Genomic DNA, 27,337 nt, shown 5'->3' on the forward strand with positions numbered 1-27,337 from the left:
CACACAACCTAGTTGAAGCACTGGGAGCAAGCACAGTATTTTTTGGCTGATCATCTGCTGGATGATTGGGTTGCTATTTTTTCCTTATAGTAGCTTTGCTAGGAAACAGAGAAGGAGACAGTGCTTTTGAAGAGCTAAGAAAAACATTACTGTTTAGCAAAGAAAACAAGTGCAATTGAACCACTAGATTAGAGCTACAACACAACTGACAGCCTCACACAACAAAAGTCAGATGGGTTAGTGAGCTGCCAATGGTTTTCAAGTAAATACTTATGAAGTAGAGAAGTTAATTAGAAATAATTTGCATGGGGAACCTGGAAATTAAAAATATACAAAAGTGGTATGAAGGCCATTTGAGAAGCCATCAAAGGTAACCATAAACCAACAGTAACTAAATACTACCACAATAATAAAGTAGAAACACTACACAGTACAGAGAAGGTATAAGCTTCCAAAGTACGAAGGAGAGAGGCCAATCCACATCATGATAAAAGAACACAACAAACTTCGGCAAACAAGAACTTGGAAAGGAAATGAGAAGCCAAGACAAATCTGCCTTTTAAAATCGATGATTTAAAGGACATAACTCCAGCCCCTTGGAAATAAGCCCTTAGAAATTCACATATAATCAGTACAGGAGGCAGACAAGCCCCAAAGAAAGTGTGGTTCTGCATTGTTTCCTTTTTGTACTACCTGTGCACACACATAACTTGTACTACTGCTGTAGCACGTATGCCAGGGGAGGCAGAAGAGGGAGAAGGCTGAATATTCGGTCTGTCTAAAAAACCTATAATTAAAATCCAACATAAAAACCATCTATGTGCATAACAAAAGATACTCTTTTTTGTGGACTAGAGTAATATCAATATATGGACAAGACTGCAGGTTTTGTTTTATAAAGCTATGCATTAAAAACAGCAAAGCATAATGATTTATCAGTGGAGGGAGAGGGAAAAGAAAGAAAAAACACAGTATGCAGTATAGAGGTGTAAGTACAGCTTGTAGTTTGGTAGAAATCAATAGATTTATTTTTACCATATTGTAGCCAACTGAGCCTGGGGTAAACTTGATTGCATAAGGATAGTTCTTGCTTGTGGACCTAGCAAATTAGAACAAGGGTTAACAAACACAAGAAATTTCTTTCTTCTCATGCTTTACCAAATAGTTATTCCACAAGCGGAGTTTAGTTTTAAATATGTAATACTGAAGCGATGAGTTTTCTGCATGAGCAGACTATACATACTGCTATCCCTAAGCCCACCCAAGAGGAACATACTAAAAGAAATTAAGTAATCCTTCCCTCCTCCACAACATTCACTCAAAGGAAAAAAACAAAACAAAACAAAACTATCTAATGCAAAGAGATGATCCCAGAACTAGTAAAACAAAGCCACTATACCATTCTATTTTCTTTTTCAAACTAGGCAGGCACTGTTATCAGTGGGTGAGCTGAATATTGTAAATGGCTGCAGATTTCACACAACCCAGTATATCCTTTCCAGGAATCCGTTTCCCACAGCCAACTTACTTGGCCAAAAAAATAAAGGAAAGAAGGTGAGGAAAGGATCCCGACTACGATGAGTGTTCCACCCCAAGGCAAATATGTTCTCACTAGCAAAAAGGAGACCTACAGGTCATAAGCCTTCCAAAAGGAAAACCCACTGATGGCCTGGCTATTGGAACAGTCATATTTTCCGGTAGTGAAGCATTTTCACCCCAGAGCATTCCATCATATGGATAGCAGGCTGTCAATTAAGAGAGGAAGAAAATTTTCCCATAGAATTTTTTCCTATGTTCGAGAAATCTGTGTGGCCATAAAAGCAGGGTGAAAGATATGTCAGGCCCTTGTCTTATGAGAAATAAAAAAAAGAAACAATCCAGCCCCTTAAAGCAGACGCTGTCTATGATCAGAAGCCCAGGATCCAATAGCCTACCCATTTTACAGTTCCAGTAGAGAGAGAAACACAAACGTATAATGTAATGATGGGAGGGGTGTGGAGAGAGAGAGAAGAAGAAATTATGTAGAATCAAGTGTCAGTGTGTTTTTACTCATGGGTTGTTCCTATTCTTTACATATTTGGTTGACGGTGCCTCTTGAATATGTAGACTCTTGCCTACAACTAATTTTTAGTACCAACAGTATTCAATCATAGAACTGCAAAACTGGAAACAAAATTGAAAGATTTCACTATGTTAACACTCTCATTCTCTTTATAAAGAAAGATCTGTCCTGTAGTCTACTTTGTGAAAGCTTTCAGTTTTGTTGTTTGTTAATAAAGGTCAACGAAAATAATTGTGTGAATAAGGTAAAAAATAAAACTGAACGAGTGAGGGAGGAATGAAAACATAACAAGTTACAAGAAATTTCAGATATCTATTGTGTTTGGTAATCCAGCCCTACAGCCTTTAGATGGCTGCAGGGTCCCTCTCCCAATCCTTTCCTATTTAAAAAAATTGGCAGCCATTCATAAATGACTATTTGTTTGCTCCTAAACAAGATCATGAAGCAGTTGGAAAATTTTAACACAAAAATGGACTAACAAAAAAGAGGGAGGTGAGAGTCTCTTACGAAAGCAAGTTATTTTCTAAATGCTGTTTTAATCAGCCTTTTACAGTTAAAAAGGACAAAAAAAAAATTTCAATACCTGTTAAGTGTCCGCTCATTGTTTTATCATGGCTATTGAACAGCTGTCTGTATTTCAGTCTTGATGACTGAGGTACAGCCCATTCTGCCACAGGGGAGACACTAGAATTAGAAAAGGGGTAGGGAGGAGAGAAAATATCTAATTTTACATTTTATCACATGAAGCTATGGGTACAACATGATGAAGTGCTGCACAGAATTTTATGTCTGAAATTGTCCCCCCCCCTTTTTTTTTTTTAAACAGTCATTCCCTTCTTTTCCTGAAACCATAGCACCTTACACTTCTTGTTTGAAAACATTTATCATGGTTCAGTGTCTTGAAAGATGGCTCTCAGTAAAGATGAATGACAGGCCTAAGAGTTTTGCTTTTTTCTTTACTAGCAGAGAATTAAATAACCCAAATAGGTTAGAGGAACTAAAAGCTTTTATCTAAACATATAGTAGGAAATGCCTCACTGTAGTCAGCAGAAGTAATATTTCATCTTACCCTATCTTTAACTGGTTGTCTTAGCCAAACCATTCATAAGCTGATTAAGAAAAACAAAAATGTAAAGCATGCTGAAAATGTGTGCAAAAAAATACAACACTTAAAAGCAATCAAAGTTTCTCTGAAGGGCACTCGACTGACAAATATAATATTACCAGTTCTAATTCATCCACATAATAGGTTGAGTGCTGCTATTTGTAGATACGCTTTCCCATGCTTGAAGGCTGACAAGTCTTCATACTGAAAACCAGTGAGTAAGGTTTACCATCTTTAAGCACATTCAAACTTTGTCCTTCTTTGTGAAGGTGTAACACAAAAAACAGACAGACTATATAGGCATTTGTGATAGGGTGCCAAATTACAGTAAGAACTGGACCAACACAACCAAATCCCCTTTCCTTGGTTCACTAAGCAGATAGCATGGTATGACCTTTCAGTGTTGAGCTGAAAGGATTACATGAATAACCTAATTTACCTTATATCCCGTTTTCACATTACAACAGCTAAAACAGCTAATACTTCTATTTCCACTCCTTTCAAAGTATTGTGTTTTAAGATTTTTTTTCACGAGAACAAAGTAAAAATATTCATCTTGAACAATGAAAATGAGAAACTTTTATTCAAATTTTAGCTATATGAATTCCTTTCTCACCAGTTTTGCTAGATGCAGAATTTTCACACACACAACTTTTTATGTTATGTATATATGTGCCTTGACCTGTGAGACAAACTTATTGTATGTAAGTAATGAAACTCTTCTTCATGGATACCTGACTGGTAGCTGTGGAGGAAAAAATGCTGGAAGACAACATAGTTGACTCATGTCTGCCAAACACCATGTATACCAAGAGTTTGTTACTGATGACTCGTGAGACAGAGTGATAAAAGCACCACAGCTGGAATTTTGAAGTTCATCCTTTTTCAAATTCAAAGAATATCTGAGCTTGGAAAAAAGCATGACTTCAGCTTTGTTCTAATTCAAGTATAATAGACTTAGCTCTTCTTCCTCCTGTTCCATAAACTCTGCAAATCAATTGCCTTGCTATCTGTTTTCTCCAAAATACTACTTGAAGATGCATGCCAGATCATTGCATTATCAGCACTCTATCAAGGAATACCTCCTTCAGTGCTGGTAGACAATTTGGAGTTACTGAAGAAATTATAGTTGAGCTAAGGAAACTCCAACCCAGGCCCAAACATAGTCAGAGAACCATGCAATTTCACCTCAGAAAAGAAGTCATCTCATGTGGGGTTCAGGCCACTGTGGGCAATAAAAGTGACCAGCAAGACTGAGATATAGTTAACCCCAAAACCATGACAGCCCTCTTATGGAATATCTGGAAGCTGTTTCGGCTGACGCTTCTTGAACATCACTCATTATAGATACTGAGTGTTACTGCGGACAGACTGGATAATTTCTACCTGTGGGAATTACATCAGAGCATCACTGCTATGTTCCTAACAGTACTAGGTTTCAAACAGAAGCAAAACTGTTTGTTTTGAAAGATTTTTAAATCCTCATTGCCACTAATCAGCAGTGCCACTATCTAATACAGAGGAACAAGAAAAATCTGCAGAATATAAATTAGAATAGGTGACTGAATAACTTCTCAACCCTTTTCTTTCTTGGTAAAAAAATCCTTAGCATAGACCTGTAAGAAAGTTTTCATTAATGAACGCTTTGGAAAAATTACTACCCTACTTCCTACAGAAAGTTTTATTTTCTTAGATAAATTTCTTCAGAGCATAGTAAAATACATTTTATCTGACTGTACATTTTCCTAGGCCTTGTAAATCTAAAAGCCTTTTAGGTAATTTTTAATGCAGAACTTCAGGAACATAAAAGAAACAGTTATGTGGACTGCATTTGAAATATGAGAATTATTAAATATATTACTTTCAAAAATAAGCCTGGAGTTGCTAATTTTTAAGAATACTACCTTTTATCTCCACACTGCCAGAAGGAGTGCCCATACAATATAAAATAAACCAGATTATGTTTACAGAAGCACATGCTTTTCTAAAAATTGAGTTTTAGAGAGTTTGCAAATAGTGTCAACACACACTGCAATAGTTAATTACTATATTTCAACGATTCATTACTCATGAAGCATTCCATGTTAAACCAGAACATCCTATGAAATCTTGAAGTAGTATCTCAGCAGGAATTGATTTCTGCAAGTAAATAACATTTCAAAGAACAACTTTATTAAAGAAAGGCAGTTTCGTTAACTCTGGGAAATTAGATGCACACATATGTTCATTCCATACCAACTTACCTAGCCACATCAAATGATTGTGCCTTTTGCAGTTTTGTGTTTAACTGTGATCCTGGACCAGATCTACTAAAGGAAGAGCTCTTTGGCAATGTGGCTGTAAATAAGGCAATATACATTTTTTCAGTATTAGCATTTTAAACTGTAAACTTTCAATAACATTCAGTTAGTTCCCAACATCACAAACAAGCATTATGGTTCTTCCGATAGCTTCCCTTTTAAAAATCTTAAGATAAAATAACAGTGTCTAACAAAATAGGTCAAAACATACGGGCATCTCTCTCATACCTTTCTACATTTGCAGTTTTATGTAAATATTGTTGATGTCAAATTGTATTGTGATTAATGTTAAAACTCATATGCATTCTAATATTTTAAAGTTATCCCAACAAATAGCAGTACTTCAATATTTACAAATAGGTGGGAGAGGATCAATTTCTAGGCTTCAGTTTATGGGCAAGCAAGATTTATTACTCTGTTACAACAGGGCTAATATTTTGCTCAAGATGACTGACAGTTACAGTGTGATATGTCCATGTTTCTTTTAACTTTTATACAAGTTTGCTAATAAATTACATCGGGCTAATCCAAAATACAGTCCTTACACAAAGCCATTCTCTAGAGTAAGTTAAAATGGCTAATTCCATGTCTACTGTTCTCTGGATCCAAAGAAAATGGCAAAACAATTTGTTAATAGCAAGAGAGTAAACAGTCTCAGTAGGTAGCCTACCAGGATGAGCGAAAGCAGGCAGAGGTTGTATAACAGCAGGAGCTCCGTTAGCCAAGGGGGGCACTGCTGCCGCAGGAACAGAAGATACTAATGGTGGAGACATTCCTACTACTGGAATGGATGCCATGGGTACTGGGGCAACAGCTGAAAGAGATGGCATGCTGGCAATGCCCCCAATACCTATGAGCAAGAAAAGGAGACATTTTTTCTACCTGAGAGACTCCTAGTAGGATAGCACGGTTTGTTTAACTGCAGCCTGGAATCCATCAGTAAACATGGAATTAAACAGCAAACTGAAATGGAAACTTCCACACATCCCTTTAATGAAGTCTTACAGTCTGCTGCACCATTAGCATGGCAGGGGAAGACAAAACAATGTAGAGGGAACAACATACCATTTTATAACGTATGTATATAAGATCACACTGGACGTAACACTGACCAAAAAAAAATCCATTAGCATTTGCTGAAGAAAAGAATTGTTTGCCTTGAACTGAATGAAGAGCAGCACTGTCAACTTCCAGTGAGTAATGAGCCCAAAGTCCACATTTAGCCACAGCTGAAAAGAACAAGCTTCAGGAAAACTGCTTGCAGCCTATTGTCAGGATGAAACAGTGCAAAGCTAATAGGGTAAAGCACAGTAATGAAGTATTTTAGGTGTAAGCACAGTTGCATGGATAACAGGAAGTTAAGGAGGTCTAGTCATGCCAATGGGAAGAATGAGGCTCTGTGCAAGCAGCCGAGATCAAGTTTACAGTGAATGATAAAAAAGAAAATCCTGAATTTTGCTGAATTTGTTGGGGGTAAGGGGGAACTGACTTTATTATGACTTCTCACTTAAATCCAGTATTTGTTCTGTTCAATTTCACTGATTTCTTACAGTCAGAAATAAAACCTCTGTTTGTAAAACTTGAAAAAGAGACAACTGATCAAACAATAGCATTGCATGCAGTTTATCAAATGTACTATTCCCTTTTCTTAACAACAGTGGTGATTCTCAGGCACTAATCAACTTCAGTCACTGCAACTACTAAAACAGAAAGGTAAAGAACCTCTTGCTATAGAGTGCGACGGAACATCAAGATGCCAAATATAAGGCTTCATTTAGTTATTTTCAGCATCCTCTTACTATCCAATTTTACCTACTCCTTTTCTTGAAAATATGGTGATCTTTGCAGTAGGTCAGCTATGATAACTGAAGTGGTATTTGTTCTAGCTAATAATAGCATAATTCTGCTCATAAAATAAAAGTGGAGGGGTGCATTACTATCTTACTTTGTAAAAAAGTCAGAAAAACCATAGTTACTATTGTCAAAACTGGAGATCCCTTAGTACAAAGTAGAGATGAACAGCAACAGGATAGTTTAAATAAAGCTTCATCACTTTGGAATGCACCAGCCCTTCTGCCTGGACCATCTTTTTTCCCCACAGACACTTTGTAGGTTGGAACATATGGGAAACAGTATAAGATCTGAGCCAAACAGGACTTAAGCTGAAGTCATTCACTACGGTTGGACGCTAAAAGCAAAGTTTATTGAGAATTTTCTTTTGGAGCATGTGCATTTATGTGGATGCATTTGTTTTTGACAAATTCTTCTAGAAACTGCAAATGAAAATCAAATTAAACTTAGGTTGCTACAATACAAGCTAACAAGGAGGAAAACAAAGAGCTTACCAAACCCTGGTGTACTAGGCAGAGCAATAGGCGGTTGCTTCATGACAGGAGGCAGTGCAGATGGGAGCTGATAACCTTGTAGTTTTAGTTTGATAAGTTTCATAGCTATTGAAAACTCCAGCTGATCCATCTTCCCATCATTGTTCATGTCGGCTAGAGCCCTACAAAATAAGCAAATAAGCCATTTTCACAGTTATATTCTTAACTAAGAACTTTAGGAACTGACCTAGAATTGTACATACACAGGCATGTATATTCAAGACTAATTAATTTCCACTCAAAACAATTATGCCAAGCTAAAAATGGTCATCAAACAAGACACTGTTTAACCTGAGAATTTCTTTATTTCTTTCCTGGGATGATTAACTAATATTTTTTAAAGTCACTTTTCACCTCTTAGAGGCATTACAGTACAGCAACCTCAAAGAAAGGATTAATGTAGTGCAAAAACTTTGCAAAAATCACACAGATAAAACTACATGGTATTACAAACAGCACCACAGGGATTCAAATGAGTTAGTCCGCAAATCTGTACTTTAGCTACTCTTATAATAAAATGCTCTTTAAATTTGTGCGCTGTACTAAATACCATTATATCTGCAAGTGTACAAATATGTTTTCGGTTAGACAATAGTACTCAAGGATAAAACATTGAGGCTAGATTTTGAATAGGTTTTCATGTAGAGTAGTCTGACTTAACAGTACATCAAATGAAGAAACAAAAAGAAGACTGTTTAAGAAAACCATGCTCAGCAGGGAATGGTATTGGTGGGGGAGGAGGAGCAGGAAGAATGTTCCTGCAATTGGGAACCAAAAAATAGAATAAATGCATATTAATAATGTAACCAGTTGTAAGCTGCTTTTTTTTTTTTTTTTTTGCATTATACCTATTTCTTTGCATGCGCTTGAAGAATTAAATGCACGTTCCAGTACTATTTTAATAATATACATTAAGTTCATGTATACATTTACATGTCACAGACATGACAACACAAAGGAGCCAGGCAGCCTAGTTAAACTAGAAGTTTATTTCTGACTAAGTCCCTGCCAAGAAAAGCTTCCATGCAAAAACGTTAGAAGCTGTCAAAGAGTACTGCAATCAATTGACAGTTATTTAGAATGGATACTTTAAACAAGTATACAGTCAGGCAAATACAGTGGCAAAGCATTCAAAAGATGACAACCCTCCCGCCTCAGCCAGAAAAACCTGAAGAAAATCAACAAAGAGATAGATCTCAACAGGGGCTGCCATAGGTCAACCATACATCTTAAGAGTTTCCCCTGGTTTAGATTACCAGCAGCATTTCCCCAAAATGGAGACACTTCAACCCTTCCTAATATTCTTAAAATCACATTTTCAGCAGCGTAGCTGTCTTACTCTACCAATTCCCATGTCACAAGGATAAGTAACACTACTGTGAATCTGGCAGCAGTATTTAGAGAAGTAGAAAGCCTGGTCAGAAGATTGTATACTCTAAGGCTTACAGTTAGGAAAAAAAAGCATGCATCATGTCACTCCCTGAAAGGTATTGGATTGCTACATACATGCATTTGGAGAGCAGATTTTGGCTGTGAGAACTTGTAGTTTTTTTCCGAAGCTTCATATCACAGAACAGTTTAATTTACAGATGAAAACTGTCTAGTCTTCAATAACTTCAAACTTTGTTCTAATCCCACTACCGTCCAGTCTTTGGAGGCCGAAATTTGTAGTCAAACCAGGCAGTATAATGTGATTTAGATTCAAGTTTCAGTCGTGATCAAGTAGGATGTGGTTCATTTGACAAACAGACAGTTAAAAAGATCCCACTGTAGCGGTCAGACTGCCTACCTGGTAGTCCAACAAGCAGACGGAAGAGGGAAGATCAGCATGGCCAACCTGGACCAAGGGAAGTATACCTTTGCAAAAGGTACCTCCCCTCCCTGGCAGAATGCCCCAAATGTCAAGTCTCAGCTTCTGACCACTGCTCCATGGAGAGGAGGCATAACGCTGGTACCTCCTGATGCATAGGCATGCTAAATTAACATGCAAGATGCTCTGAAGCAACTTGCACAGATGACAGAACTCTAATGAAGGCAGAAGAGCCTCTCCCCTATGAGTGTCAAGCAACAGCAAGGATAAATTTCAATAATTATTAATAAAAATGGATCTTTTGAAGTGAGAGGTATAGTTACTTCTGGAAAATAGGGGTTTGGGTTTTGGGTTTTTTTTTTGTTTGTTTGTTTGTTTTTAAAGGCAATCTAGGCTTCTCACATTTTGTTACTGAGATTATCCATGCTCTGTTAATTCTGACATGCCACGGCTTTCTCTGGACATAAAAATACTGAAAGTTTACTAAATTCCAGCAAATCTTTCAGTCCAGGGGGGTATATATGTAACAAGACACTAGGTACAAGCCTCCATACAGAGTGTATCTTTTCCTCCTATGCAATGAAATGGATATAAACCTCAAAAATACATGTTTGCATATCTCTAACATATTTCTACATCAGAAATGTTTATATCAGCTTAAAATTTCTGTAAGAAGCCCAAATTTGTTTTGAAGAAATTCATGGTTTAACTATGACAAGAAAAAAAAAGTCAGAGCAGATACTTCTTACAACAGTAGCATAGAAATGCTCCCACAGCACGCTGAATAATTTTTGCTGTCCCAAATGATCACTCAGGCTTACAGAACAGTATTACTCAGTAAATTTTAATTTTGTTCCTCACACTTTTTATTTTTTAAAACAGAAGTATTTCAAATAATGTAATTATTCACAATCTATAAACAGTCATGTTAGATTTCTAATGGTCTTACTTAGAATAAATTTATGCTGCATGTCTTACAAGTCTGAAACATTCATAGATACGATGAGGCAAAAGGCACCTGAAGTGTTAGAATTTCAGAAACTTAATGGCTAATTGTCCTTTCTGAAGTACTCCCTTACGTGGGTTTTGCACTAGAAAGAAAACCAACCTACAGTAAACAAATACTGAGGTAAGATAGCCTCATTAGAAAAATTATGGAGTATTAAGAACAATGGAAACAGGGAGCAGATAGTTAGCTTCATTTATTTGATACTTACAAACAGATATCACACTTTTTAAAGGCAACTGAAGAAAAATCAAAAATATCCAACAGGGAAAATGTGATGCTTTTATGAAGGTTTAGTCCAATGCTTGCTTAGCCATTCTTTTCTCAGATCCCCAGTGGAAATGGAGAGTAAAAGCCAGGCCTATATAGCTGGCCACCTGAGGATGTACATACAAAGTCAGAGAATGTGATCTGGAGAAACATATTGCAGCAGATTTTTGACTGCTTTCCAAACAGTCAGTGGTCTTCCCAAAGAAAAGACTCCTTCCTCACCATACGGAGAAGTCAGTCAGCTCCACCGTGGCCAACTGGCACTGTCAACTCAAACAAATAAATAGTTGCTATGTTCCTTGCATTTCTGCATTTAAGCAAAGTAATTAGGCAAGATGCATTTATAATAGTGTTGTTTGTTCAACTCAAGTGGCTTCTACACCTGCAACTACTTTGATTTCTAAAACTGAATGCTTCCTATCGCTAAAGCAGAGGCAGAATCCCTCAAACTGTTAAATGCTTGCCCATGAAAATGCAGTAAGAGTAAATATCACACTGTAGGTGACCTTGGTTCTCCAGACACTACTTAAAGAGAGTGTACTGCTAGAACACAGCAAGTGTTTGAATTCTACACAAGAAAATAATAATTGCCCAGTAATAAGAAACTTTGATGTGCACCAGTCTCATTGCTTTCATTGAACTCCTATCCACTTAATCACCAGTAGCTTTTAATTTAATGTCTGACCTTCTGTTCAACTCATTTACTCTACATTAATAGTTTTGTTATTTAAATTGACAGCACAAATTTCAGCGAGAAAAATTATGTATACATTGCAGAATTTATACATGTTTTTACAGTAAGCTAACAAAAATCAGCTTTTGTCTGTCAAAATCTTTAGTGCATAAATAAGAAAACTTCTATTTCTAATTATTTTTAAAGAACCTCATCTCACACTATTAGATTACAGTACTACTTCTGAATAAACATCACCTTAAATGTGGCAAGTGGCCAACAGTAAACAATACCTAATTTCACTGTTCTGTTTCTAATGAAATTTGAAAGAATGTAATGTCCTTTAATTTATTTCAGTTAAGGCCTGGCCGGAAGCCAGTGCAGAGCAGTAAATGGATTAAACATTGATTAAACATTGATTATATTTCATAGAACATGCCTGTGTTTGTAACAGGGGTTTCCTAATGAGAATAATTGCAGGGGGCTGCATCGTAATGCTAGATGTCAAGTTCTGACAAAATTCTCCCCCCAGATATCTTTTCCCTCTTCCTTCTCTCCTCTCTTCTGCAGAGAACAAAGACAACTTGGTAATTACTTCATCTGTAAAAGGCAGAAATTGAGCATACAAGGTGTTTTTTTTTCCCTTCAAATAAGCTTATTATTAGGCTTCAAAACATCTCTTGAAAATAACAGAGTTGTTAAAACACAGACACCACACTGCAGTTCAAAAGTCTGGAATTATTTAGCTTTACATCCCCATATTAGATTATACAGTCCCAAATTGCATTATAAAAGTCAGATACAATAGGAAAAATCAGATCTTTAGTGTCAGTCACTTAATCAATTCATGTATAGTAAAAGAGTTAAAACTCACAGCATTGCCACCCTTTCCCTCCCACACTTTACACAAATTTAAGAAAGTTGTGAGGGAAGCATGTGTGAGAAAAGGGTAAATCAATTAATAGTTTTAATTTTTACTGAAGAAACAAGCAACTTCAAATGCAGAAAACAGCTGGCATTGATTTTAGTTCCCATTTGAACCCAGACAGACAGGGCCTAGATGGAAGATGCTTTTTGAGGCCACCATTCTTGAGGGCTTTAGAAGAAAGCCAGATTATTGCCTACTTAAAAACGGTTATCTTCTGAGCCATTGCAGTCTCAATTCAAAGCCTATTTAGAGGCTTCTTAATAGATTACCAGCTTGGCAGACTACAAAGCTTGTAAAGGGTAGAACAGTAAGTTGTCATGCTAGACCATAATAATTCCACCTATTTGCTCTACTGAGGTCCCAAAACCCCTTTTTTTCCTTAAATGAATGCTGAGTAGAAGGGACACAGGAAATCTGAATGATAAAAAAAACATGGAGCAACTGTTTTTTAGGAAACATAAATGCTAAGTAAGCTTTGGTTAATAGCAGAAATTAAAATAAAATACTCTCTTTGGAATATGACCTTAGAAAAAAGTTACATCAACTGCAGAATATTTTCAAAGCAGCTCTTAGGCAGAAGATGTTTTACTGATATTTCAGCTAGCCAACATTTCACGTTTTAGTGAAAACTTCTTTCTGTGATGCAAAAACAGTGATTCAATTTTACTTAAAAAATAAAACAGAAGATAGCTATAATACTTATACACAGTATGAACTGCTCAATTATCTATATCAAATTCTCTCACTAATGGAACAGTACATTTGGAAATTCAAAGAGGGTTTGCTCTTTCCGCAGGGAACTCTGAAAGCAGTATGGCCAACCACTCATTTGCCCAATCTTCCTGCAATTCATTTCCCAGTTGTGTTTTTCTAGACAAGAAATTTCACAGCCAACAAAACAGATGAAACTTTGTATTAGGATAGCCTTGTCTACATACTATAGGTTATCCTTCCTGGAACAAACATTAGGCTCCTGTCTTGCAAATGGATTCATATAAGCAACTGTATTCAAATTAGTAGACTCATTAAGAATGGGAAAACAATTCCAACACACACGTGCACACTTCCGCATTTCCAGAATCAGAAACTTAACCTGAAGACTTCCCTAAGATGCTCTAACTGAAAATAACTTTGCTTCCTTAAAGACTGCTACATCTCCCCTTCTCTTCCACTATAATCAAAAACTTCCATCTATTCAGGAAATAAAGTAGAGGAAACAAGCTTTATGTAGCTCTTTTCTCCCACAAAAACTCTAGGCTTACTACTCCAGAACTCCCCTGTGTGTTAAAGTACTCATGGATCCATATCAACGTTACTAAAGATTTAGACAGTCAGATGATGTTTAGAATATGGCTATTAACCATTAAATCCACAAAGCAAGGGTGCCACTGAGAGATCCTACCCCTGGAAACTAGGGCAAACAATGATTCACATTTTTCAATGCAGTCTGGAACATATTGTGATGACCTTTGGAGGCTGCAAAGCACTTCTTGCCACTAAACAGTCTAACTTTTATTGTTTCTGTGGGACATCAGTAATGTGTGGTATGTTGCATACAAACATTCACTGATTCATCAAGAGTTAAATCATTTGAGCTGTGGGAAAAGGGGTTTGGGGGGTTATTTTGTTTTGTTTTAGTGGTCTCTTATTCCTACCACTATGTGATTATTTTCTTACTTGGTTATTCTAATTCCAACAGGGAAAATATACAAGCTGATCTAATTTACTTCTCTTAATTCAGAGGTGATCCAAAAAGGAAGAGAGACAGACAGTGAGAGTGAGAGGGATGTCTACATGCTTTTTTATGATTTATAAAGGCAGCATGAATAAGTTTTAGTTCAGCTTTATTTAAAAAAATGTGCAAGTTCAGGTCTTGTCTCTATGACAACTACAGAACTAGTGGAATGATTCTCTCCCTCTCAAGAGACTGAAAAACTGAATAATTCAGAGAGGAAGAGATTTTTAGTCAGACTATTTACAACTGTTCAATTTTGTTAACACCTATTTAAAACTAATGCCTAGGGAACATTCGTAGAGAAAGGATGTCTTGTTTAAGACAAAACTTCTTTCGCTCTTTAATTAAGAGGCAAGAGAAGTTCCAAAGGGACATTTGAACTTTCAATGAGTCTTCCAGCAAATAAGATAACCAGACCAGATTTGATATTTGTAAGCCAGAAAGAAAGAATTGAAAGTAAATAAACTATTTCAACAAAAGCCATGTAATCCAGCCCTTCTTTAAGGCATGTGTATTTCCAAAGCAATTGTTTTCTAGCAGCAAATTAACTCTCTTCTTGCTCCAGCCAGAGAAAGATTCTGCCTTTAGAAGCCCTTACTAAAACACAAAGTTGTCATGCCTGCAAAAAACTATTCTTTCTCTCTAACAATTAACATTAGAGGAAAAGTTAACAGATATCTCAAAAGTCATCCACATACACTCTCTGCTGCTTTTTCCAATCTAGAAAGAAAAATAATAAATCTATTTCACTCTGTCTAGCACCAAAAAAAGTTTTAGTAGTTATGCAGTTAATGCATATTCTGAACAATCTATGCAAGTTAGCACTTCTGAATCCTGAAGTGTCATATAATTTGGAACAGAAACAATTGCAGACCTGCATGAAGAAACTGGCAGATTCCAGAAATGTTTGTGATATGTAAGATACAATGATGCAGATTTTTGTTTGTCTAAGCTCACCAACAAATAGTAAAAATTGATCCCCTTTCAAGCTGTATCACTAACTACAATGTAAATATTCTACACTAGTCTTATATTTTCATAACAAATTTTGCAAGTCTTACGCAGGCTGTCCCAGTAGAAAGATTTTTAATACTAATTACTGTGCCTAATGATTGTATGAGTGCTGTTTTTAACAAAGTTGAAAGCATTCTGGTAGTCTGAAACAAGCGATACAAATCACCAACTTTAAAACACCGCTTTGTGGAAGGATGGCTATGTCCAATAACTGAACTAATAACTTAAAAGTTCAGCTATATCATGCCATAAAGCATATTTGCCTTGTAGACTTTTGGAAAGCATGTGAATAAAATGAAGATTTTAAGCCCCAGATTGTGAAATATAATTAGTATACAAGTCTATTCCAGTAAATTCCATGCTCACACAACTGCAATTTTTCCCCCTTCCATATACTCACCATATCTGTGCTAACACCGGCTGAGGTAACCCAGATTGAAAAAAAAAGTTTCTAGCTTGATCACCTATAAAATAAACAGGACATCATTTCAAAAAAAGCTAAAAATATCAGTAAGAAGAAAGAGGAAATCATGAGTCAAGATGTCTAAAACAGAAGCAACAGTAAAAGCTTAAATACTTAACGCTAAGCATATGTAACGGAGTATAAGGTTTAAACTCATTTTGCCACCTGAGAATCTACAATATACTTCCAACATGCACATACTGTTTAAATCTCCAATGAAGCCAACTGAACACGAACACTTTGGACAATGGGAAACTCATGGTTCCTACTCCCTAACCTTTATCAATGGCTCCCTTTGCAGGAATCACATGCCTTGTGAGAACAAGTTTTTTTTTTTCCAGAGAAAGTATGCGTCAATATAAACTCCGTCCTAGCTTTTTTGCAGGTACAATGCCAATTAACTGGAACAAATTAAATAAAGTGATCTTTGTGTGAACCTGATGTGAACCTAACAAGTCACCATTAAAGAAAGCAACAATAAATTTCAAAGTTGTTTTCCAACTGTGAATTCAGACTAAGCCTAGCCAAGCAGTTACTAAAGGATTAGGCACTTGGAATTCTTGTGGCCCTTAAAGGAAAGTTGTAAGCAGACTAGAAATAGCGTTAAATATTAAAGAAGGTCAATAAAAACAATACTAGCTTACACAGAGAGCTACAGCAGATTTTGTATCACGTCCATCATGTAACAGGAGCAGAAACAATCTAATTGTGCACCTAAAGGCATGTATGGCTGTGAAGAGCCTGTTAAGAATCTGGTTCTGATTCCACACTCTGGAAATCCTCTTGATGGGGAAGACAGCAAGGAAGGTAAAACACTTCTACACCTTTCATTTCAATTGAGTAGGGAAAGGATCGAGTTTAGATAGCATTAAAGAGAATTAAATGCACCCCTCCCGTCGCCCCCCAAAAGTAGACCTCATACTGCCTTTAAATTCAAAGCAAATTAGTGGTGTTTAATGAAAATTCAGTGGAAACAGTACAATTCCCCTACTTGCTGCCTTGCTTTCCACAACTTAAATCAATTTTTCCCATTTAGATTTTTTAAAGAAGTCAACAAACAAACAGTTTCTGAAACAGATTTCAGTTAAATCTGTATTTAAACAGACTTCTTTGTCAGACTAATCTAATAGAGTGCAACATACTTCACTGAGGACATTAAAGCACTACAACACTACCAGATATGAGGGTGATTCTGTGTCCTGACTTCTAATTCTGCAGTTTATAAGTATCAACTAGCTCTACACAATAGAACTGCTTTATAGAGCCACAATCATATACAACTTTAATCCTACTTAGAGTAAAATCAAGTGACATAAACCAGGGATATACCTTACAGTAAGATATCAGAAAAGATGGGTTTGACGTGGCAAGGTATATGAAAGATGAGATATAAAATGAAATAGATTTTTTCAAATTCTTACACTCAAATTTCTAGCAGGCCATTCTGTACATTCGATTTTGTACATTTGTACAATTAATTTATTTAAATGAAATTGGAAATGTAAACTATTTAATTACCAGTGATAAATCCAGATGTTGGTTTCAGACTATGGAACTGTTGATCATGTTTAGCTCTCTCCTCCACAGTAATAGCCCAGATATCCAGGTTGCCTAGTTCAAAAAAAATGGAGAAATAAAATTAAGAAATGTTATATAAATACTCCACTATTTTTATTTGAGTATGATATGTCATATCGTACAGGACTATAAAAACAATATACTAAATACACACAGAAGCCGTTAATTCAAAGTCTATAGCTGAAAACTCCACGAATCCTTAAAAAGTCAGTTAATAGTTATGATCATACTAGACCTAGGTATCACCAAACTAAGATGACTGCTGAGCACTTATTCACCTATCTGGCTCCTCAGAATCTTATGTTACAGCTAAACTACTCAAAGTGCAATCAAACTTACAAAAGGGCTATTAAAAGACAATGGCCACATAACAGAGGACAAAATGCAGAAACTTTATTGCATTAGATATTTAAGGGGGTCAACTGCCTCCCACAGCACATACAGTCAAAATGCAGTCAAGCTCCTTTAACTGAAAAGATACCTCAACTCATCAGTTGTGTACTATATAGCTTTTACACTATCATAAGTAAAGATCTACTTATTTGTCTAGAAAAAGCATGAACACGCAAACAGATAGTAAATGTTTTTCATGGGCAACGATAGCCCAGTTCAGGAAAGCATGCTCGTTATTATTCTGAGAATGACAAATCTGAGTCAGAGTATGTTACACAGACGAGATTCTTCATACCATACTCAGAAATTGGAAGTCAATATTTAGTTCATGGTGAGACTTACTACCCTTCTACAGTGCCATGCTTCCACAGTTCTTTCTCCAGTTCTACCTTCATTTTCCCAGCAGTTCTTTCTCTCCTCCTCCAAACATTTCACTTTCATCCTTCAGATTATTTGTACTCAGAGAAAACGTAACATTTCATCTTCTGTTTGAGACCCTCCAATGAATTGTCTAACACTGTTTTTCAGGCTAGTCTCAATAAATTTTAGACCTGTAATATAACATCATGATTTCAACATCTGTAGAAGTACACAATGCTGCTGTAACTTCTGTTAACTCCTACTGTATAGGCACATAATGATCTGAAGGCATCTATGTTAATGGAATCACCATTCTGTTGAACAAATATTAGAAGATAAAATGTGGACCAGGAGAAAAATAAAGAGGAGTTCTAGCATTCACCACTAAATTCTCAGAGATTAAATTTCAGGTAATAAGGCCCACAAATATTCATAGCAAGTATTCAAACTACTTGCAGTCCGAGACAAAAATCAGACTCAGCAGTTATGGAGAACATGAGAATTTCCTGCCTCCTAAATTTCTTCTAGTTAACATCCACTTTTATAAGGCAAAGTATACTTTGTATGGAGAGAAAAGGGATTAGAGAAGGAGAAGAGAGCATCTCTCTAAATGGTAAGTTCCACCTAATGAAAGAAAAGCCATATTCTTGGTTAAAAAAAAAAAAAAAAGTTATCCTCTCTGTTTCAGATAATCTGTGTATTTCTAGGGAAAGGTAGATTCATAATACCTCATTCATCAAAGAAAGGACATTTTTAGATAAGTCCAAAGAAACAGGATTTTAGTGAATAAGCTCACAGAGGCACGTTAAAGAGGTTTCATAGCTGTGCTCTCCATGGGGATGAAAGACGACTCTCTTTGGAATATGAACATCCCAAAATGCTATAGTTGACATAAGTAATTATCTCCTCCATCTTCTCATGAACTCTTGACAGGAGAAAAGAAATGGTGTTGATTAAGACTTTATGACCAATAATCAGAAATAGGCCAATTAACAGCAGATGAAAATCTCCTTGTGTTGGAAACATGACTACTCTGCCCTAAGATGCTAAGGCTGGATGTGGAAGCTTACATATAGAAGGAATACTTCTTGAATATAATGTGGGGAAGAAAAAAAAAAATCATGGCATTTGTAATGTCTCTCTGACTTGCTCTCTCAATTTGAGTTATATGTGACTCCCTTACCACAAAAAACTCCCAGTTCTTCCCATCCTCTCTGAAAGAAGGGAGTAAAACCCAAAATAAAAACCGTCATGGCATGAGACAACTAAAAATGTATTCTATTAACCATTTTAAAATGAAACCTGTTTCTTTTCTGGAGTCCCTGAAACCGGAACAAGTGATCATCAGTATTTACTTTTCCAAACAGAAATTTGGTTGTATTGAAACAGTAGGTTGCCTTTGTGGGATATGAGTATCAAAAGAGCCAATGTTAACCCAAGCAAGCCATTGGGTTTTCAGCCTCATCGGTCAGAAAAAGCATGAATAACATTTCCAGCATTGCCTCATTTCCATCTTTTATTATTTAGGGAACAATGAGACCTCTGGGAGGGCATGAAGCAGGATCTTACTCAGCACTGAGACATCATTCATGACTTCAGATCCTGGATCCCAACTCAGAGGCTGTGGGGCATTTCAATATATTTGAACGCAAAGCAGTCAGTCACTAAACCACAAAACTGACTCATAAGAAAACTATTCTTGAATACAGCAGCAAGCCCTATAACCATCTTTTCTCATACAAAGTTTGACAATCATCTCATCTAGGACAGTGAGATAGTGCACTCTCATATTTGAATTGGACAATGTCTTCTCCCGGACAAATAGAACAAAAGGTCGAGCAGACCACACTCTTCTTAACAATGATACAAATCCTTTCACGCATATTCATTTTAATCCTTAAAATGAGCAGTGTTATGGAACATCAGTGAGTCACCCAATTTACATGGTGGGTGGTGTGCTCTTCTTGGTACCCATATCCCAAGCTGACTTTGGAAGATTCTTTAAAAAGAAAAAAGAAACATAATTCTTTGTATTTAGAAGCAGAGGAATAAAAAAGGATGCGTAGAAAATACACATTTGGAGCAAGGGCTCTCCCAAGATGGAGACTGCATAAATCATCACTTCTGCATCTTGTTCAGTGGCCACAGAGAACAAAGCAATGTTGCATTCTTGAAAGAAAGACCAAGCTTCCCCATAAGGATTGGAATTGTCTTTACAACACCATTTGTTTCCTTTTATGACAATCTTAGACTTTTACTATCATCATTCTAAGAGGAGGTATGACAGCGCTGGGTAGACTTGGTTCAAGGATGAATATTCTAAAAGATTTGCCTGACACCATGTTTCAAATCAGAGATATTCCAGAAACTACGTTAGCCATGTGCTTATTTCAACTTCCTCTCTGTGCCCAGATCAGAAAAGTTGTGTGAGAAGAAACAGTGAATTTCTTCCTTCCTAAACCCATGTATTACAGTTAGCAGGATCCTGGACAACATATGCAAGATCAAATGGTAATTATATAAAGCTGAAAAATGAAAGCTGCTATCCATCTGTAATGCAATAAGAACTCTCTGAAGATAGCAGAGGAGAACGCTTTGAAGACAAAATTTTCATTAAGAGTGTACGTATACATGTCTAAATATGGGTACATGCAAAGCACAGCCCTAATTCTAAACACAGCAAAATGTTCCAGTCTGAACCAGCAGATTTCCTTCACATCATGATTTCTCTTAGGTTGTGAAAATTGGGGTGAAACAAAGCTATTCACAACTTTTTATACCACCTAGAGGGGTATCCTATGCGACACTGTTCAGTGATTTTATTTGATCAAGGCCAATTTTGCTCCCAAACTGAGCAAGTCTGGCACCAGACGATACAGTTCCAAGGGGGCAGACTTAAAGATAACTGAGACAAAGAATGGTAGCTTCCAGTTACACACTTCTCACTACCACTTGTGAAGAGACGTTTCTTCTGTTGTGCTTCACAGACTTTTTCATGCTGGCGAAGGCTCCATCCAATCAATCGTGTTTAACAAGAACTGGGTGTCTCTAACAATCTCTGAATTACATGACTTTTTCTTAGAGTCTCCCACTGAAACACTAAATACAAGTTTAATTCCTAGCTATCTCAGATCCTCAAAACTAGAATTTCATATATATGGTGTATATATACCCACACATATATATACACAACCAGAATCACATCTGAATATCCATAGAAAAGCCTTTAACATATGCAACACTCAGTCTAAGTGGAACCAAACTTGCAATGATATCCACTCATTAAGCGCTGTCTGTCCCAAAAACTCAAATATCTGTTTGTTCTTGCTGACCTGATATTATCTGAAGGCTCTGTGCCCAAATGAACTAAAATGCTGCCAGTCTGGGTTTTATCTATTGAAAAATGATGCCTATAAAAAGTCTCCTTTCAACAACCCTTAGTTATCCTACCCCTGCGTAAACTACTGAATCCATGACTATTGTTTCTCTTTGGTAGCAAAAAGAGATTGAAATTTTACCACTGTACATTGAGGAACCCTCTGGGTCAATAAAAGGCCAAGATAGGGGGAAACGCAAGTCCTTACTTGCTGCTGATTCCTACAAACCTGAACAAGCTACACATTGTGGTAGTTGGTTACTTATTTTCAGCATTAATATCTTTGTAATCTTTCTTCAGACTGGCTCCAAAAATGGGCGCACAGGTTGCTCAAAAAAATTATCTCACATGGATAGCAAGACATATGTCTCCATTGCACTAACAGAGCGCTTTCTGTGTCTTTTGAAAAGAGTGAAGTTCAAGATGCTCTACCTTCCACTGTTATAAATGAAAGGTAAAAAATCCCAGTATTTCTGCAGAATCTAGACACAGGCTGTGGGATGATATGAAGAAAAGGTGAAGTGACAGCATCCAAAGATATCCACTGTCCTTTGTAACAATGAAAACGTCCAGGAGCCCCAAAAGAAAAAGTGCATCCACTTCTCTGCCACAACTAATGCTCATGAAGCAAGAATTTATATTTAAATTGCATTTTAGAATTTTCTCTGGGGAAAAAAAATGGAAAAAGGAAGCAGGATTGATCTGCGAAGCTTAAGACAGGCAGATAAAACTGGATACCTGCAGAATGAGGCTATGCACTATTGCCAGTGACTGAGTGGCCTGGATCTGTCCTACAGTTACCAACAAACTGTTGGACTATAATGGATCAATGCGCAAAAAGGGATTCCGCTCAACTCTTCTGAGATGTCTCTGCAAGATTTCATGCATGTTCTCTACTGGGTCTGCAGAAACATCACAAGTCAGATAAAATATCACCTCAGAAAGATACGCATCCATAAATATTTCCATACCAAACATACTGGGAAAGCAGTGCATTTATGCAAAATTTTTGCATATAGGAATAGTTCAGAATAAGCTATCAACAACTTACCCCCAAAAGGTGTTGGAAACTGAGCCATGGTTCAGTCACTTTTAGCTTCTTAATAGGTGCCTAAAAAAGAAAAGGCAAAGCAAATATTCACAGTTACAGTATCTTCCATTTTCAAGATATTTTCTTTACCACTGTATAATTGATTAGTATGGGAAAAATAAGGGCAATGAAGAAGCAGTCTCATATAAATATTAGCTACAAAAACTGTTACTTACAGGAGAACTAAACAGCTCATTTTTGCAGTATTCCATACATCCATGGGTGTGTTTCCATACTAGCAAACAGCTACCTTTCAATTTTGTTTCAAGAATATCCTCAAAAGCTATCCTGATTTAAAAATAATCAGTAATATAGTAAAGAACGGAGTTAAGTCAGCCACAACAGACAATATCTCAGTGACAGCAAAGCAAGTGTTGCTCAAAGCTGCATTACTTTACTGGGTGTAACAACTCTACTCCTATTTAAGGGCAAAATTGACCCTATTTCCAGATGCTGAAAACATACATTGTCAGTGATTCATTTTTAACTTCTGACAAAAAAAGTTCATGAAATGCACTGTCTTGCTTAGTCACCTTTCATGTTAAACAGAAGTACATTAAAAAAATGAAACTAGATTGCAAGACCGCTTTACCCCAGTCATTAGCCAGCAAACTTAACAAGCCCATCCAAATTAAGAGTGTTAAAGGTGACATCACAAGCAGAAATATATTAGTTGGTGGTAGATACTCCTAATTTAACACTGCTTACTTTGCAAATAAAAGCAAACTCCAGAGTCTAGAAATTTAATTCTAAAAGAAAAAAGGGGAAAACATTTTTCTTACTTCACATAAAGAGTGACATGAACTGCCTGAGCCAAGAGGACAATAGCTAGCAACGGAGCCACAAAACAATGAAAGAACAGCCTCTTGTCCTACTAGATTCCACTCATGTTTTCCAGGCAACAGGAGAAAAGCAAAAGAAAACAGAATCAGAAGGAGAATAATTTAGACTGCTTGAACGGCAGCAGAAATTTATCAATATCGCTAAGAAAAGGCATTAACTTGCATCAACAATTTCCTTTTGTCCGAATTTCTTGTTTGCTCCCATCCCCCTTCCACACTTCCCACATACTCTCCTGGCTTCCAACTTGGGAACCTACTATATATATACACTCGACAGATGTCACTGTAAAAAACCACATCTCTTTTATAAATCAGTCTCCCCATCAGTTGTAATTTAGAAAACTAGGGAAAAAAAACTGAAATTTTACTCATAATTTGGCAGAGCAATCAAGCGTGGTACATGACTCAGAAACCTTCTTCCAAATACCAGGTAAAACAGCTGATAGTAATTTCATGCAAAGAAAGCTTTATCTCAAAAGCTCAAAGTCACATACATACTGACACAAAATTATCAGAATAGATTTTAAATAAATAGCTTAGTAGCATGATTCTTTCAAAAGCATTCCCAACTTAAACTAATATGCACTTTAACCTTTGCTTATGTTTTCTTACTGTACTCTGCTGTAGTCAATACCTCTATCATTTTGCTTCTAATTTTTAAAACTGTGATCAAATCCAAAAAAAAGAAGAGTTCTCAAAACTTCCAGCTCCACAGATATACTATTGAATCTTATGGCACAGACAGCCCATTTAGAGCATTAAAAAGGTAACAGGAGAGAGACCAGTATTTCTCTTCCTATTTCAATTTCCCACAGTGTGCAGGACAGGAAAAGCACTGGGGCAGCCAGGGAAGGGCAGAAGCAGAAAGACAAAAAGATGGAAAACTCGCTTGAAAATGAAGAGAACTAGAGGCTCTTGAGGCTTGCTGGGGGGGGGGGGGGGGAGGGATTCACTTACTCAATTTGCAAGCTAAGAAAACTTAGATACTGTAAATATCAGGACAGAAAAGTATAAGAAAAGGATCGAAGCAGTTCAGCCACTTAAGGGAAAACACTCTTACATAATTTACTAGTACTCCAAAGGAATTGGTAGCTTATTCCTCCCCTACCTTGAACACATCAGAAGCAGGGGAGAAGACAGGGAGGGGGGACGGGGAAAGAAATCCTGAGACTAACCCTGTGCTGGATGTTAAAGAAAGCATAAAACTGCTCTGAAGAGTAGAAAGATTTCCGAAAGAAAGAGGAGTTGGCCGAAAGCAAATTAAATAGTGGTGGTATAAACAGAGAAAAAGAGCAGAAAGCTTTGCTTAAACTTGAGAGACTGGAAAAACAAAATAAACAAGACTGCAGACAGACATACAACAGGAAGCAAACAGAGGGATAGATCAACATACTCCAGTAAAACAGAGTAATTTAAATTTGCTGCTTATTGCCAGTGTAAAACCTATCCTTCATAACCAGAGGTTTGATTTTATATACCTGAGGTGATGCCGAGGGCCCTAGTTTTGCAGGAATTAAAAATTTTGCTACTGTGGACAGTTAATTCCAACAGCTCAGGGTTCATTCCGTATGAAAATGTTTTTAAGAAATTTAAAAGAGATCAGGAATTTCACAGCATTGTAATGTTGAGCGACTTGGTAGTTTTTTGTTTACGTGTTCTTTGGATTGAAGCTCTTTGGGATAGAGACAGGGTATTATTTACCTGAAAACCATCTAGCATAGTCATTATGTTATACATTTATTATAAATATGTAATTGTTTGTAATGGACAAGCAAGCACTGACATTTCAGTTTGCAACATTACTTTAAAAGAGTAATAACTTGTTCCATGAATAGTAGAATTAAGTGAATCCAGTTGCCTCTAGATCTGCATCCTTTGTATACTAATCTCGAGCGGTGCCACAATAGCCTTAACTCCTCCACCTTCTTTGTCCTTTCTGACACCTCCCCAACAAGAATGAACATATAGTGTGACAAAACAAAAGTTATGCAGGAACCAGTTGACCAGCAAGCTGACAGAAAAACAGACCAGATAAACTAAATTCTGTGCCTTTCCCTTCAGGAGAGTAATAATTTCTCTCTATCCAACTGCCGATTTTCATGATATTTGCAGGAACTTAGTTATCTTGGCAGTGTTTAACTCTCTAATAAATTCAATTGGAATTGCCCAACAAGTTCAGAAGTTATTCAAGAGAAGGGGGAAGAAGGAGAGACAAGATGGGGAACCACAACTGCATCGTCAGTCAGTTGTAAGCATTGTTTCCTTAGAAAACCAGGCTAAAACTCTTGCCATAAGCACAATTATGCTAGTAATGAATTCTTAAATAACATACCAAATAATCTATTTTGCTCAAGAATCAAAAGATGCATCAGCTATTTGTATGGCTTTCAAAAAGAGCAATAAAGAACATCGGGCCACTCACCTTCACTTGCCCATAAAAAGCTTAAGCTATCACTGCACTGACACTTGACAAAGAAAGAGATTCCTCAGTTAAATACTTCCTTCCAACGTATGTCACAGTCTATAAACAACAGAAGGATATACATCTAAACTGCACACAATATAAACCACTAGACGTTAAGATCATTCACAAATTCCGTACTTCACAATGCTCTGGCAAAGGTACACACATCAGCTTTCGAGTTCACAGCGTGGCGCCCCCATTAAGCGTAGCATGTGCCCTCTCCCCGCAAAGGTCTGCACACCACCAGAACGCGCGGGCGTTCTCAGGCCCGTGAAAGCTGCATCACAAACACGTAACATCTCAGTAGATCAACAGTCTGCAAGTGCAGACCTGTTATTTACTTCTGCTCCATGTAATCGATGAGGAGTCTGTTAGAAGTTAGGGTGCCCAAAGATTTGACTTCTTTTCCACTCACGGTTATCATACTAGGTTGTTACAAGTAGGTAACGGTCTTCTTTTGGGACAGTCCTACTAGAATAAATAAAATCCTTCCACCCACGATTTCTCATGGACCTAGAGTAGAGCACAAGGAGGCTTTTCCCACGGATGAGTGTGGGGGCTGATGAAATGTCATACTGGCATATGGATGTGAAGTAGAACAAATATCAGGACAAAGGCATCCAGCAGGATGAAAAGAAAGAATGATCGAACTTTTGTGTTCTATACAATTATTTGTACGTACACATAGAGCGTTAAAATAGACATGTGAAATGCATAGGTTAATTTTCAAGAAAAATTGGCTTGCACCCAGGGTTGAGGGAGGGAGATGCAAGGAAATGCCCAACCATCTCAGATGTTAATGCTCTCTCCTCAATTGTTTTCAACTTACACCATTCTAGATGAGCCCAGCAATACTTTTTATTTGCCTTCCCTCACTCCAAATCATTTACTCTTTTCTCATAAACCAACCCTCTTTTCCATATACAAAAAGTACTCTTGTAACATTCTGCTCCTCCATGCTATTTTAAAAGTCTTAAACTTAAAAGAAGTGCTTTCCTAACTAAAAGTTATTCATATAAAGGTAAAATTTAAACTTACATAGAGACTAATTCCGTATGTAGATAAGCCCAAATCATATCCAAATTTAAGTACTGATATATGCCTTATCTATGTTTTTCCCTTGGAAAGCAGTCAGATTGAAAATAACTACACCATGAACACTCACACATAAAAGTCAGACATATATGAAAATTCCTTCCAGTGCTAATTATATATGGACTTTAACAATGTGACTCAAACCTTTTTTCTGGTTTCTTTTTAAAATTACCTGTGCTCTTCTAGGGACATGTTACATAGAAAACTGCAGTAAAGCCATAGGAGGTATAAATTAAGAGCGATTTAGCTATTTCTGTGCTGTGTGTCTTTATATGGACACATTTTATGGGGGGGGAAAAAAAAAAGCTATTTTTATTTTGTTTAAAATGCAGCACAACATTTCTATTCCTAAAGAATCATCCACAAGATAGCTTGGGCATACAGTCCAA

At 36.7% G+C, this 27,337-nt stretch overlaps 1 protein-coding gene across 1 annotated transcript in view; it reads right to left on the reverse strand.

Moving 5' to 3' along the window:
* ITSN1 (intersectin 1) overlaps nucleotides 1-27,337 on the reverse strand; it is a 138,159-nt gene that overhangs the window by 83,955 nt on the left and 26,867 nt on the right. Inside the window, exons 2-9 of the mRNA XM_067298961.1 lie at nucleotides 22,509-22,568; nucleotides 17,269-17,361; nucleotides 15,688-15,751; nucleotides 7,813-7,973; nucleotides 6,138-6,317; nucleotides 5,411-5,504; nucleotides 2,646-2,746; nucleotides 1,036-1,099 (exon numbers count right to left, since the gene is read on the reverse strand). Coding sequence (XP_067155062.1) covers nucleotides 1,036-1,099; nucleotides 2,646-2,746; nucleotides 5,411-5,504; nucleotides 6,138-6,317; nucleotides 7,813-7,973; nucleotides 15,688-15,751; nucleotides 17,269-17,361; nucleotides 22,509-22,536 — 785 coding nt within the window. The 5' untranslated portion in view covers nucleotides 22,537-22,568. The remainder of the gene's footprint in view (nucleotides 1-1,035; nucleotides 1,100-2,645; nucleotides 2,747-5,410; nucleotides 5,505-6,137; nucleotides 6,318-7,812; nucleotides 7,974-15,687; nucleotides 15,752-17,268; nucleotides 17,362-22,508; nucleotides 22,569-27,337) is intronic.

This window comes from Apteryx mantelli, chromosome 1 (assembly GCF_036417845.1).
Source record: "Apteryx mantelli isolate bAptMan1 chromosome 1, bAptMan1.hap1, whole genome shotgun sequence".
Classification (NCBI taxonomy): Eukaryota; Metazoa; Chordata; class Aves; order Apterygiformes; family Apterygidae; genus Apteryx; species Apteryx mantelli.